The sequence below is a fragment of the Rasamsonia emersonii genome (assembly GCF_000968595.1).
Source record: "Rasamsonia emersonii CBS 393.64 chromosome Unknown ctg1118621759966, whole genome shotgun sequence".
Classification (NCBI taxonomy): Eukaryota; Fungi; Ascomycota; class Eurotiomycetes; order Eurotiales; family Trichocomaceae; genus Rasamsonia; species Rasamsonia emersonii.
This window is the reverse complement of record NW_013563321.1, coordinates 16,172-28,029: the sequence shown is the minus strand read 5'-3', so window position 1 is coordinate 28,029 and position 11,858 is coordinate 16,172. Positions and strand designations below refer to the sequence as shown.

General features: G+C 55.4%; 2 protein-coding genes across 2 annotated transcripts; both read right to left on the bottom strand.

Annotated features, from left to right (window-relative positions):
* Positions 1–2: 2 nt before the first annotated feature.
* On the bottom strand, positions 3–7,083 carry T310_0867 (Polyketide synthase; the record flags this gene model as incomplete). The annotated part of the gene is made up of 9 exons (XM_013476264.1): positions 3–2,564; positions 2,627–2,836; positions 2,888–3,835; positions 3,886–4,509; positions 4,558–4,843; positions 4,896–5,148; positions 6,293–6,350; positions 6,397–6,731; positions 6,801–7,083. Coding segments are annotated over 9 exons (5,559 nt in total), but the record flags the coding sequence as incomplete, so codon positions are not given.
* A 1,058-nt stretch (positions 7,084–8,141) lies between these two features.
* On the bottom strand, positions 8,142–10,999 carry T310_0866 (Kinesin family protein; the record flags this gene model as incomplete). Its single annotated transcript, XM_013476263.1, has 3 exons — positions 8,142–8,194; positions 8,277–10,741; positions 10,797–10,999. The coding sequence occupies 3 exons, from the start codon at positions 10,997–10,999 to the stop codon at positions 8,142–8,144; spliced, it is 2,721 nt and encodes a 906-aa protein (XP_013331717.1).
* Positions 11,000–11,858: the final 859 nt, after the last annotated feature.

Below are 11,858 nucleotides of genomic sequence, written 5' to 3'. Positions count from 1 at the left end.
CGAGAGTCTGACTTGGCTGCTGAGGGTAGGTTTGTCATCCCCTTTCCAATCGCCAGGGCCTGCGCCGGCGAGTCTCTTCCTGAGACTGCAGGCTGACCTCGCCGCCGCGAAGTGGTCTCGGCCGTCGGGGATCCCCCCAGCAAGACACGCGACAGGGCCGCCTTAGTCATCTTTTGGAAATGAACTCCGGTAATTACGGAGGCGATATTATCGCCATCCAAGATATACACATTGCCCCGGATCAGGGTGTTGTTGGAGGGCGACTCCTCCAGATGTGCATAGCTCGTATACGTGGTAGTTTCCTCCAGCGGCTTGAAGAAATGCCACACATCGAAACCCGTCGCAATACAAGCAACATCGGCTGGATATTTCAATCCAGAATTGACCAGAAAGCCTGCCAGATGGGCGACAGAATCCAGCAGAAACGGGTTGTAGAGATAGTGGCCCTCAGAGCGCGACGGCATCGGCAGCTGGACCCGCCCGACGGCATCCCGCATCTCAGTGTCGACGAAGACCTCGTCCAGGCCGCGGTAAGGCTCACTGTACCGCACCACATTCTCGAACAGCCGGTAGACAACGGGCTTGCGCAGTCGGTGGCCCTGGCCGGCCTTGAGAGTGTCGATACGCGACCGGAGCAGGAACTGGGCGAACTCGTTCTGCTGGGCCGCGGACGTCGTCTCAAACGTCACTTGGCAGGTGCCAAGCTCTTGACGAACCTGTGGCTTGCAGCAATGGTACGTAATCTGTGCCCTGCTGTCGGCAACTGTGTATTCGACTGTTACCTCGACCGTCTGCGGCCGGTGTGTCTCCGCGGCCACAAGGGCAAAGTGGAGGTCTGGGTTGCGGACACTGAGCGTGGGCAGGGTCTGGACTGGCGAGTGCTGCTTGAGATAGGCATACCGGGCGGCCGACAGGGCCATGTCTATCAAAATGCTGCTGGGACAGATCTCCACCTCAGCCACTGCGTGGCCCTGGATCGCAGACAGCAGATGAGCCTCCGAGACCAGGGACTCGAACGTGACGGATACGCGGTCCCGCTCGACCTGTTCCTGCACGATGCGCTGGAGCGTGGTCGTGGGATATCCGGCGATGGAGGGAGCGATTGCAATGGTGTTCTGGGGCTTGGTTGACCCAGCGTCGGCCATGAGCTCATCCGGATCGGGAAAGGGAGCCCAGAAGTCCTTCTCGTCAAAGGCATAGGTGGGTAGGTCCAGCAGCGACAGCGCAGAGAGAAAGTCGGCGTGATACACCGGCCAGTCAATGGCCACGCCCGCAGCGTAGGCGGCTCCGAGACTTGCGGACAGAGTCGCCCAGTTGTCTTCACCCGCGCGGAGGGACGCCAGCCGGCGGGCATCGGTGGCATTACCAAGGGTGGAGCGGATGAGTCCCAGGCAGACGGGATCCGGTCCGATTTCGAGATAGAATGGGTTGTTGCCCGCGGGGATGGCCCGCTGCACAGTCCGCAAGGCGCCTACGAAATCGACGGGCTCACGGGCCTGGCGGCGGAGATACGCGGGAGAAAAGGTACCCTCATCTTGCACGAGAGAGCCCAGCAAGGTCGAGACGACCGGGATACGCGGCGCGGAGAAGGTGACGCCCTGGGCTGCGGTCTCGTACCGGTCGAGGATGGGATCCAGCTGCTGGGAATGGAAGCCAAAGGGGACCGACAGCAGCGTGCACCGACCGCCATCCGCGCGGAGCTGGCTCTGCAGCGTCTCCAGCTCGCGGATGGGACCGCTGACGACCATCATCTCGGGGGCGTTGAGACAGGCGATCTCACAGGAACGGTAGTCGCCTTCGCGCAGGACAGCCCGCATGGCATCCACGTCCTGGCTGGCGGCCAGCATGGAGTATTCGTTAGCTGTCAGGGCGTTGGTGATCATTGTGGCCCGCATGCCCACCAGATAGAGCGCATCGCTTACGGTGAGAACGCCTGCCACACAGAGGGCAGCGTACTCGCCCAGGCTGTGGCCGAGTACCATGGTGGGCTGTAACCCCCATGCGGACCACAGCTGCGCCAGTGCCAGCTGAAGGGCCAGCACCGCCAGCTGCACCTGGGCCGGGCTTTGTGCTGCCAAGTCGATGTCGTCTCGGGCAATCAGGTCGATGAACCGGGGTAGGCCCAGCGCGGTGGCCACGGCCTGATAGCCCCCGACGATGTTGCGGACCGTGGGGCTGTCCCGCCAGAGCTGGTGACCCATGCCCGCATACTGCGAGCCCTGCCCGGTGAAGACGAACACGATTGGGGGAGCGCTGATGGTGGGAGAAGGAGCCTCCTGGGGGCGAGTGAGATCGGCTTCCAGACGGTTCATCAGATCTTCCACAGTGGCAGCCACGATGGCGGAGCGAAGAGGGCCATGCATGCGGCGAGCGGCTGTGGTATAGGCCAGGTCGGCCAGGGATGTGGCTGGATTTCGGCGTAAATAGTGTAAATACCGCTCCTTGATGGTTGCCAGGGACGCTTTCGTGCGCGCGGAGAACACAACAACATGGTAGGTGCGCGGATCCAGTCCTTTGACGGCCTTAGGGGGCGCTTCCTCGAGCAGCAGGCATGAATTACCGCCCTGCGGTCGATTGCCTAGTCAGCAAGTCAGAAACAAGGGGAGGGGGAGAGGAGGACTCGAACCGAAGCATCAAAGCTGTTGAGAAAGATGCGCAGCTTGCCATCGGCCACCGGACTGGGCCGCAACACCATGTCCAGGCCGGCAATGTGCACATTTCTCGCGGCCAGGTCTGGAAAGCGATGGTTGATGGCGAACGGTAGGCCAGGCTGAGGGGGAATCCTGCGGGTCTGCAGCATCATCAACACCTTGATGAGCGCACACACGCCGGCGGCCTGTTCTGGGGGATCAGTCATGTCATTTTCCGGCAGCAATAATCAACGTACTGCTTCGCCGTGTCCGATGTTGGCCTTGACTGCACCCACGACCAGGGGATTATCGGGAGTTCGGTTTTTCGCAAAGGTCGACAGAACGGATGACATCTCCGTGGCATCGCCCGCCTGGGTGCCGGTGCCGTGCATCTCGATGTAGGCCACACTGGCCGGGTCAGTGCTGCTGCGCTGCAGCACGGTCCGATAGAGCTGCTGCTGGGCGGTGGCCGAGGGATGGGTGATGGAGGTTGCGTCACTGCTGTAGTTGCGGCCAAAGCCCTTGATGACGCCCAGGATGTTATCGTTGTCGGCCTGGGCATCCTCCAGCCGCTTGAGCACGACGACGCCAACGCCCTCGCCGCGGACGTAGCCATCCGCATCGTCATGGAATGTCTGACAGCCGCCATGCGAGGACAAGAAGCCGCCCCGGCTCAGGCCCGAGAAAGGGGCTGGTGACAGGAGCAGCGAGCCACCGCCGGCAAGGGCCATGTCGCACTCGCGTGCGATCAGCGCGGAGCAGGCCAGAGTAACGGTTGTGACGCTCGATGCACAGGCGGTATCGACGCTGTACGAGCCGCCGCCCCATCTGAAATAATGGTTGAGGCGCCCAGGGGCGAAGGCCCGGCAGTTGCCAGGCAAGTAGTAGATATCCAAGCCCTGCGTGGTGACCAGTTCACGCCAGTCGTCCGACGCCTGGCCAAAGTAAGTGGCAATCCGGTTGCGGCTGGTGGACAACGTCGCGTCGGGGGCATAACCGGCCATCTCCAGCGCTTCATAGCTCGTCGTTAGGAATAGACGGTGCTGCACATCTGTCTGCAGCGCTTCCCGCGGTGACATGTTGAACAGCCGGTGGTCAAACCGCCCAGGCTGGTCCAAGAACGCCCCTGTCCGGGCCAGTGTCGAGTTCTTCTGCTGGCCGGTGGCATCGTACCATTTTTCGAGGTCAAATCGGGATTTCGGAATCTGTAAAGTGTTAGCCGTGAGAGAGACAGCGAAATGGAAGGAATAATTACCTCCTGGACATATCGTTTGCCCTCCAGCAGCCCTTCCCAGTAGGCGTTAACGTCGCCACTTCCCGGAAACCGACCGGACATGCCGACGACGGCGATAAGATCGGATCCCTCCCGGCCCTGGTTCGACGATGAGGAATCGGGCCGGCGATGCGGTGGTACGGTGAACTCAATGCCCTTGTCCTGCAGCACCTTCTGCAGATATGGTAAATGGTTGGTGTAGCCCGCCACGACAAGACGCGTTGGCCGGGCGCCCAAATGCTGGATGGTCGCGTCTATTGCTCTGCTCAGATGCAGCGTCTTCTGGGCCACATCAGGGATGATCTCACGGATCAACGCCCGCAGCGTCGCCGCCGCCCGGGGTTGGCAGCTGTACGGCGACACGATGGTCACCTCGGGCACGACGGGTTGGTCCAGCAGTGGCGACGAGCCCAGAATGGCGTCCACGTCGACATCAGGCATGGTGGCCATGTGAACGGCACCGCCAACGTCCGTCTGAATCCGTGCGATATCTGCCAGTTCAGTGGACCAGGAGAAGAGACGCTGCAGCGTCGTCGGAGGGCCAAACAACGTCAGCCATTCTTCCGCGACGAATCCAATGCAGACATGGCGCACTGTTGGGATTCCCTGAACACACGTCAGTAAGGACAACAAAGAAAGGAGAAGTTGCCCTACCTGACTCTGATGGAAATCGTCCAGGATCGACTGTACCCGCTCCGGGGTGATATCCACGAGTGTCGTCGCCCAGTTCCCATGGGTGCGGTCAACCAGCAACGACCGCCGGCTCAGCTCGCGGGCCAGGCGGAAGATGATATGGACGGCTTCGACGCCCAACTTGAGCAGGTCACTAGTATCTCGGGCTCCTGCCGCGATGGCCGCGGGAATCTCGCCTGTGCAGAAGCCCAGCACATGGATGGGATTGCCGTGGGATCCGAGGATCAGGGGGTCTTCCTCGGCATATCTAGCAGCAGGATTTGTTAGTCGATCAATTTCTCACCCGGTGGCGCACGCACAGAATCAGCTCTCCTAATCGAGCGATGTTCATCAGCACCGTGGCAATCACTTCGTTGTGTTCATTCGATCGCGCATTATCCTCGGCCAACCGGAGGAGATGGTCGAAGTCGCCGATATTGGCACGCTCATTGGGGAGCAGCTGGACGATCTCTAGCTGGACGGCATCGCAGGCCTCGCGCAAGACTGCCGGATTAACCGCGAGGTCCGGGAATAAGCCACCAGTTTCTGGATGGCCGGCAGCTTGTCCACCGTCTGGTCGCCAAAGAACAATAGAGTCTCCATGTGTTTCAGCATCAAGACCCTGACACTGCCACGAAAATGGAGCAGCTCTATCTTCGCTTTGAGGACTCAATCGCACCCCTGAAATCGTCCGAGTCCCTTGCCTGGGACCAAAGAAAGAAAACCAGCAAAACAAGGCAACGATGGAAACGGATGGCAGTAGCGCAGGCAATCAGGCCAAAGGTAGCGAGGGGGATTTGTGGAGCCGTCCATTGCGGAGAAAAGGTTGCAGTAAATACTCTGTCACTGTCGAAGCAATATCTGGCCGAAGAGCATCTGTAGGACAGCTAAAGACGCAGGTCCCAGCTGAGGGGGCAGATGTGGCGGATCCGTCTCGGTGGATATGTGACCATAAGCAGCTCCCACATGGAAACAGAGGGAGACGAGTGGGTGAACTGCGGTTTCCAGAGTCGCCTTGTCAGTCTAGCAGGAGTAGGACAGAGAGAACAAAGACAAAGAAGGGAAAGAAAGGATTAGCAGTGGAAGAGATAGAGACGGGAGAAGTCCTGCGTGTAGGGGCACCTTCTTCGAGTTAGTCAACAGGCGGGCGTGTTTCCAACATGCCGAATCGGGCAGGAACCTTGTGTGTAGATTGCAGCTGCCGGTTAGGGTTGAGTCGTGACAAATAGGATCGCCCACTGCCTTCCCTCGGGTATGCTCCTTCCCCGTGCTGTTAGCAATCACCTCCACGCCGATTCGGAATGGGACAGTCAAAGTCACCCCCATCCCGGACTCAGTTGGGACTCTCCAGAATGTCGCATCGGGCAATGTTGCACACGGCTTGTTGTTGCACAGGATCTCCAAGCGAGAGAATTCTCAGGGTCAAAAGCTGTCAGACGGCTGGGCATAGTATCAAGAGCAAAGATGTCAGACGACACGTAAAACAACAAAGGAGGGCGGAATTCTGGCTGATTCTACTACTAGAGAGAAGATTCCTGGTCGGATATCTGGGAACAACTGGCTCATTAGGTAGAAAGACGAATTGGTTAATATGGGAAAGAACGTTTCCCCAGTGCGTATGTACAGTGCATATATGTTGCTACAATTAAAACTAGGTCGTTATCGATTCTTTTCGCCGTAAATTAAGAGTCTCATTTCTCACTATATTACCTCTCACATCTCATATCCGTCACCCTTTTAGTCATTCCGACAGCGGAGGGAAGTTCCTCACAAAGCTGTATCATCGTCAGTCAGCTGCTTCCAGCAAAATTAAGCAAAGACCAAGGACTCGTACTGAGAAGGACACTCGTATCCATCGGGGTTCTTTTCCAGGTACAGCTGGTGGTACTCCTCCGCGTCCCACCACTGTCCCGCCGGCACGATCTGCGTCGTAATCGGCTGGCCCTTGTACCACTCCTTGCCCACTTTCTCGGTCACCTCCTTGGCGATTTTCTCCTGCTCTTCATTGTGCGTAAAGATGGCGCTGCGGTATTGCGTCCCGACGTCAGGTCCCTGCCGGTTCGCGGTTGTGGGGTCGTGCATGCGGTAGAAGAACTCGAGCAGTTGCCGGTAGCTGACTAGCGACGGATCGAAGGTGATTTGAAGGGACTCAGCATCTAGACAGGTAGGACAAGATGTCAGACACTATATGGAAGAAAGAAAAATCGGCTATGTAATGCACTTACGTCCTGTCGTCCCCGAGCACACAATCCGATATGTCGGCGACTGCGTAGTCCCGCCGCAATAACCAACCTTGGCATCCAGCAGTCCCTTGCCGTTGCCAAAGTGCTTGCGAAACAGATGTTCCACGCCCCAGAAGCAGCCCGCCGCGAGGGTGGCCTTCTGCGCGTTGTCCGGCATGGTGGTGATGGTGCGAGCGGCGGCTTCGGATGATGTCAAACCCAGAGACGAGCTAGCGGCGAAAGGGCGGAAGAAGCGTGAGAACAATGTCGGCAGGACAAAGGCCATTGAGTAACAATAGTACTAGTACCTACAAAGAAGTAACACAAAGAAAAAGGAGGAAGGAATGGATAGAAAAGAAATGGCTGTTTTTGTCACCGGAACCGTTAGACCAATCGCGAAAAGTCGCGCGACCTGCTTGCTGCGGGGAAGGGCCGTGTCCTACCAGAGCTGGAAATAATATTTAGACAACCTGGGACGAGAACGGCAGCTGAAAAGGCAATTCCTTCACTGGAGTACAGATTAATTTATCTCCGTCAAAGTATTGGTACTGGAGATGTGTTCTTTCAATAACTGTTGGAACTTTTTTTATTCTAGAATTAGGTAGTTAAGTGAACGGTGGAGCTCAATTAGACCGCAGTGGCGTCATGGCGGGATGACAAATAAACATTCTGACAGGCCTGGAACCCGTTTTAATTGCTGTGTCTTTAGAATCATTTTATTGCTCACCTGCCACGATTTCTTTGGAATACTTACTCGGACGATGATAGCCATTCGGGCTAATAATCAACAGCTTCAGGGATGCGTACAACTTCTTTGGTAACTAACCAACTTAGTCAAGAACAAGCTACACGACAGCCGTGGAGAAAGAAGAAGGGATCGTCCATTATCGTCATACACTAAGGAAACACACCAAGGGAAGTATATTACTTGTACAGAGAAAAAAAAGTACACGAGCTTCAGAACACCGTCGTCTGAAGAAGAAAAGCGCAAGGCCCGGATGATCCGAGCAATTAGAAGTAAAGGAAAACCGCATAGCTGCAGGACACAAAATGCCCGGTATACATCCCAAAAAAACGCCATCCCAAACGCCGCTGTCGTCAGAAAGCAAAGAAACCTGTGTGCCGCACTATACTATCTCAACCCTCCCCTAACCGCAGGTCCTAGACTGAAACGCGATTCGGCTCCCGATGCTGCGATGGCGCTGAGTCTCACCGCATCCCGACTGGTGAGGCTGACTTCGCGAGGTCGAATATCCCCCACTGAGATCCGCCGCGAGTTCTTGGATATCGAAACCGCACGAGGACCGAGAACACTGGGCTTCAGATCATGCTCCTTTTCGCTCTTTACCATCCTCCTTGCCTGCGACGCCGTAAACATGGTGTTCTCGTTAGGTGAACTGCTCAAAGTAGTGGCCGTAGGGCTTCTCCGACGATGTGTCCGACTCACGGGCACTCCTGAAGTAGCGTTTCCAAACTGACCTCCTGAAATGCGCCTCATCGCTGCACTGATCTTGATCGCCTCCTCCTTGTCTGCCTTCCAGCTCTTCTCGCCATCTGAGGCGGGGCTGCTGCCGTAACTGCCGCTGGACGTTCGGACGGCGATGCGGGACGGACGATCAAGCGAAGGCCGATTGAGAAAGTTGTTTTTGTTAATATCGCGAAGCGGGGAGTGCTCGTTATCGGAGGAGGAAACGTTTGTCAGTGTCGCTGGCACAGGAGATCCGCTGGACTTCTTGGCTAGGAACCCGGTCTGAAATCGGCTGCTCTTGCTGTGTATACTCAGTGTCGGCTCGGGCGGTGGTGGAATTGGGGAAGAGGAAGAAGACCCAGGAGACCTGTTGACATTCTTTGTGTAAACAGGAATTCCTCGTGGCACAGGGGACACTCGTGGAAGAGGCGGCTCGCCGGATGAGCTCTCCGGACTTGACTCGGCCTTCTTAGGGGTCTTCTCGAATTCGGCCAGAGAACCGTCCTGCTCATCATCTTTCCATCTGACGGCCCTCTTGGTTGTCTTGGTCTGTGTTTTCTTAGGAGTGAAGCTGACGCCCTTCTTCGCCATTCCTAGCTTTCTGCGTCGTGGAGAGCTCTTCAAGGGGGACGCCGATGCGTTAGGTGCTATTATAACAGGCGGATTCAGAATCTTCGAAGCGCCACCAGCGAGACTGGATTTCCTTCGGCGCATGGGAGTTCCGGACTTGGGCAGGGAAGGCACTTCCACTGAAGGAAAGTTTCCGTCGGGCTTAACAACACTGGATGCGGCAGTGGAGCAAGAATTGAGTAACTTGGTCAAGATTTTCTTTCCGGTTTCGATGGCTTCCTCCTCGGTAAGCTGCATTATATTCTCAATTGCAGACACAGTCTCGAAGTGGGCCTGAAGGAGCATTTGCACCGTGGCCACGTCGCCTGCCTTATCGTGCTCGGCAACAGCGGAAAGTGCCTCTCGTTCCGCATTTGCTTTCAACAGCTCGGCTTCTCGAGTAAGATTTGCAATATCGGTGTTATCACTTGTATCGAATTCCCGAAGCTGCTGGATACCATGGTCGAGAGCGGTATTGATAGCTCGGTCCCAGTTGTTCTTTGCGATGCGCTGGTTGTAATGGTGTCGAGTGTTCTCCAATTCTAGGAGAATTCCCTGCGCTGTCTTCCGGATGGCCTGGAGGTTTTGCATGGGCGTCTCACTCTCGCAAGAGTCACAGACGGTGTCGAATGCAGCAATCCATGAAGACAAAATGCCAATCCGGCGACTGACCTGTCGCAGCTTCAGCATGCTGTTGATCTTCTCCTGTCTCTCTGGGGCAGAGTGCTCATAAGCATTCCGGATGCGAGCCACGCTCTCCCGCACAACAGCTTCTTTCTTTTCATTCTGCTTTCGGAATTTGGCAAAGGCAATCGATTCATACTCCTTTTGTTGCGCCTTGAGCTCATTGATCAAGGCCATTTGCTCGTCAATCTTCACCAGGTAGTCCTTGACGTGGCGGTTCACATTATACACATTTCTCGTAACCTTCGTCTGGATGTTCTTCGCTCGATTCGCGTAGCGTAATGTGTTCTGAGTCTCATCGAAGTGCTGGCTTGACGGACTGACGCAGACAATCATGACTGTTTTACAGTTACCACCAAGAGAAAATTTGAGAAGCCGAGTGAGCTTGGAGTTTCGGTAGGGGACATGGTTTCGTTTGCGCGGATCACAAAGGGCGTTGATGCAACTTCCTAAGGCCAACAAAGACTTGTTGATATTTGCTCCCTCCTGGAGTCTCTCTCCTCGGTTTTTCGTCGCGCTTGCTCGCTCGCTCCCTGCAAGATCGATGATGCTCAATGTGGCCATAGTCATGGGCTCATTAACGTCCGCGTTGCGGTCCTTCTGGGCCACGTTAATTTGCAGAACAGCATGGGACCGAGAGGAAGTTGCGTTGGCTTCGGTGGGAGACATTGTGCGACACTCGTTGCCCCGCATAATCATGTCCATGACTTCCTGCACATTCTTTGGATGATGGCTTGATAGCCCAGCCACCGAGACCGTTTGGTTTGCATCTTCGCGCAGTGATAAGTTTCCTTTGCCAGGAACAAGCAAGTCACGAATGGTCTCGTTGTAAATCTCGAGGTAGGAGAGCGAAACTTCCGTTATTTTTTCCTCTTTTCTCTCTTCTATCTTCTCAAAGAGGTCTTGCATTGTCAGGAAGATGATTCCAGGTTGCTGTGCAGTCCCGGTAATGGTGTGCGTCTTTCCGCAACCTGTCGCGCCATACGCAAAGACTGTGGCATTGTATCCATCCAGCACGCTTTCGAGCAGGCTTCTGGTCGTGGCCTCGTACACCTCTGCTTGTGTTGTGTTTTCGTCGAAGATACGATCGAAACAGAACGTCTGGTCCTTGACGCGTTTACCGTTGGGAACAACGCTTCGAGAGAACTTCTGGACAGGGTTATCCTCCGGCGGGTCAAAGACTCTTGAAGAGACGTTAGTGGTTATGTCAAGGACCTCGCGGCAATATGAAGACTCACAAGCATTTGTCGTCAATGACCTTGATGACTGGTCTGATGCCCTTTTGCGAAAGCTTGGGGGTGCTGGGAACGCCAGCGAGCGAGCCATCGCCGAGGAACAACGGGGTATCGTCGTTCTTTGCAAGCTGTGCAGCCTCTCGGATTGTGAAAGGCCGCACCCTGACCGTCACCGAGATCGATGACGAGCCGCTTTCGGCAGCCATATTGTGTGGCTTGTGTTGCTGAGCCCCAAGGCCGCTGGGCCTCTAAAGATATGGAATAAACAAACGCAACTGCCTGCAACTACCAGTATTGGCCTGCCACCAGGTGCTTCGGCCCTCCCGTGAGTGATAGATATAATCAATGGGAAAGAGATAGAATGCAGATGTAGCTCTAAGTTAGAGGAATGTTAATGTGGATCTGTCTTGACCCCGGAAAAGTGCTTGATTAAGCGTCATCGAAAGGGGTTGAGCTGTTGATGGTTCAGTGTTGATTCTGCCGCCCGTTGCTCCGAGCAACAGCCGCTGTCAGGGCGGAGGTGCGTGTTCGGTAGCATCTGCCGTCTCATTCCCTGGTATTGCGGCTATTGCCAGCGGCCGGAACCTTCCTACTTGCCAAACGCCACGCACTTTTGGCTTAAAGGCACTTCTATATGACTACGCCGGCTGGCTGCATGGAAAACCTCTAGAAACATACTCCGTAGTCGACTATTTTACAGGAGTTTCTAGAAGCATTTGAAATTCTGCCACTGCTCTTCCGCGATAAATATGACTGCTGTATCGGAGTCTGTAGTTAGAATGTCACTTCTAAAGGGTCAATTCAACTACGTCGGTACTTCATTCAGAATCTTCATTGCCTTCGTCGAGGCTTACACTCCAGCAGGTGGGCATTTCTGCAACTGAAAAGAGTTCAATTCATAGACTTAGGTTTATGAAGGTTGAAAGTGTACCACTTGTAGGTTGTGTTGATGATCGCGAAACCCAGCGCAACACATAGTTCATAGTTAACATAACTTCGCTCCCATTTGAGACGCCAATCAAACGCCAAGGTATCCGTAAAACCATCCAAATTAACCCAAAGCAT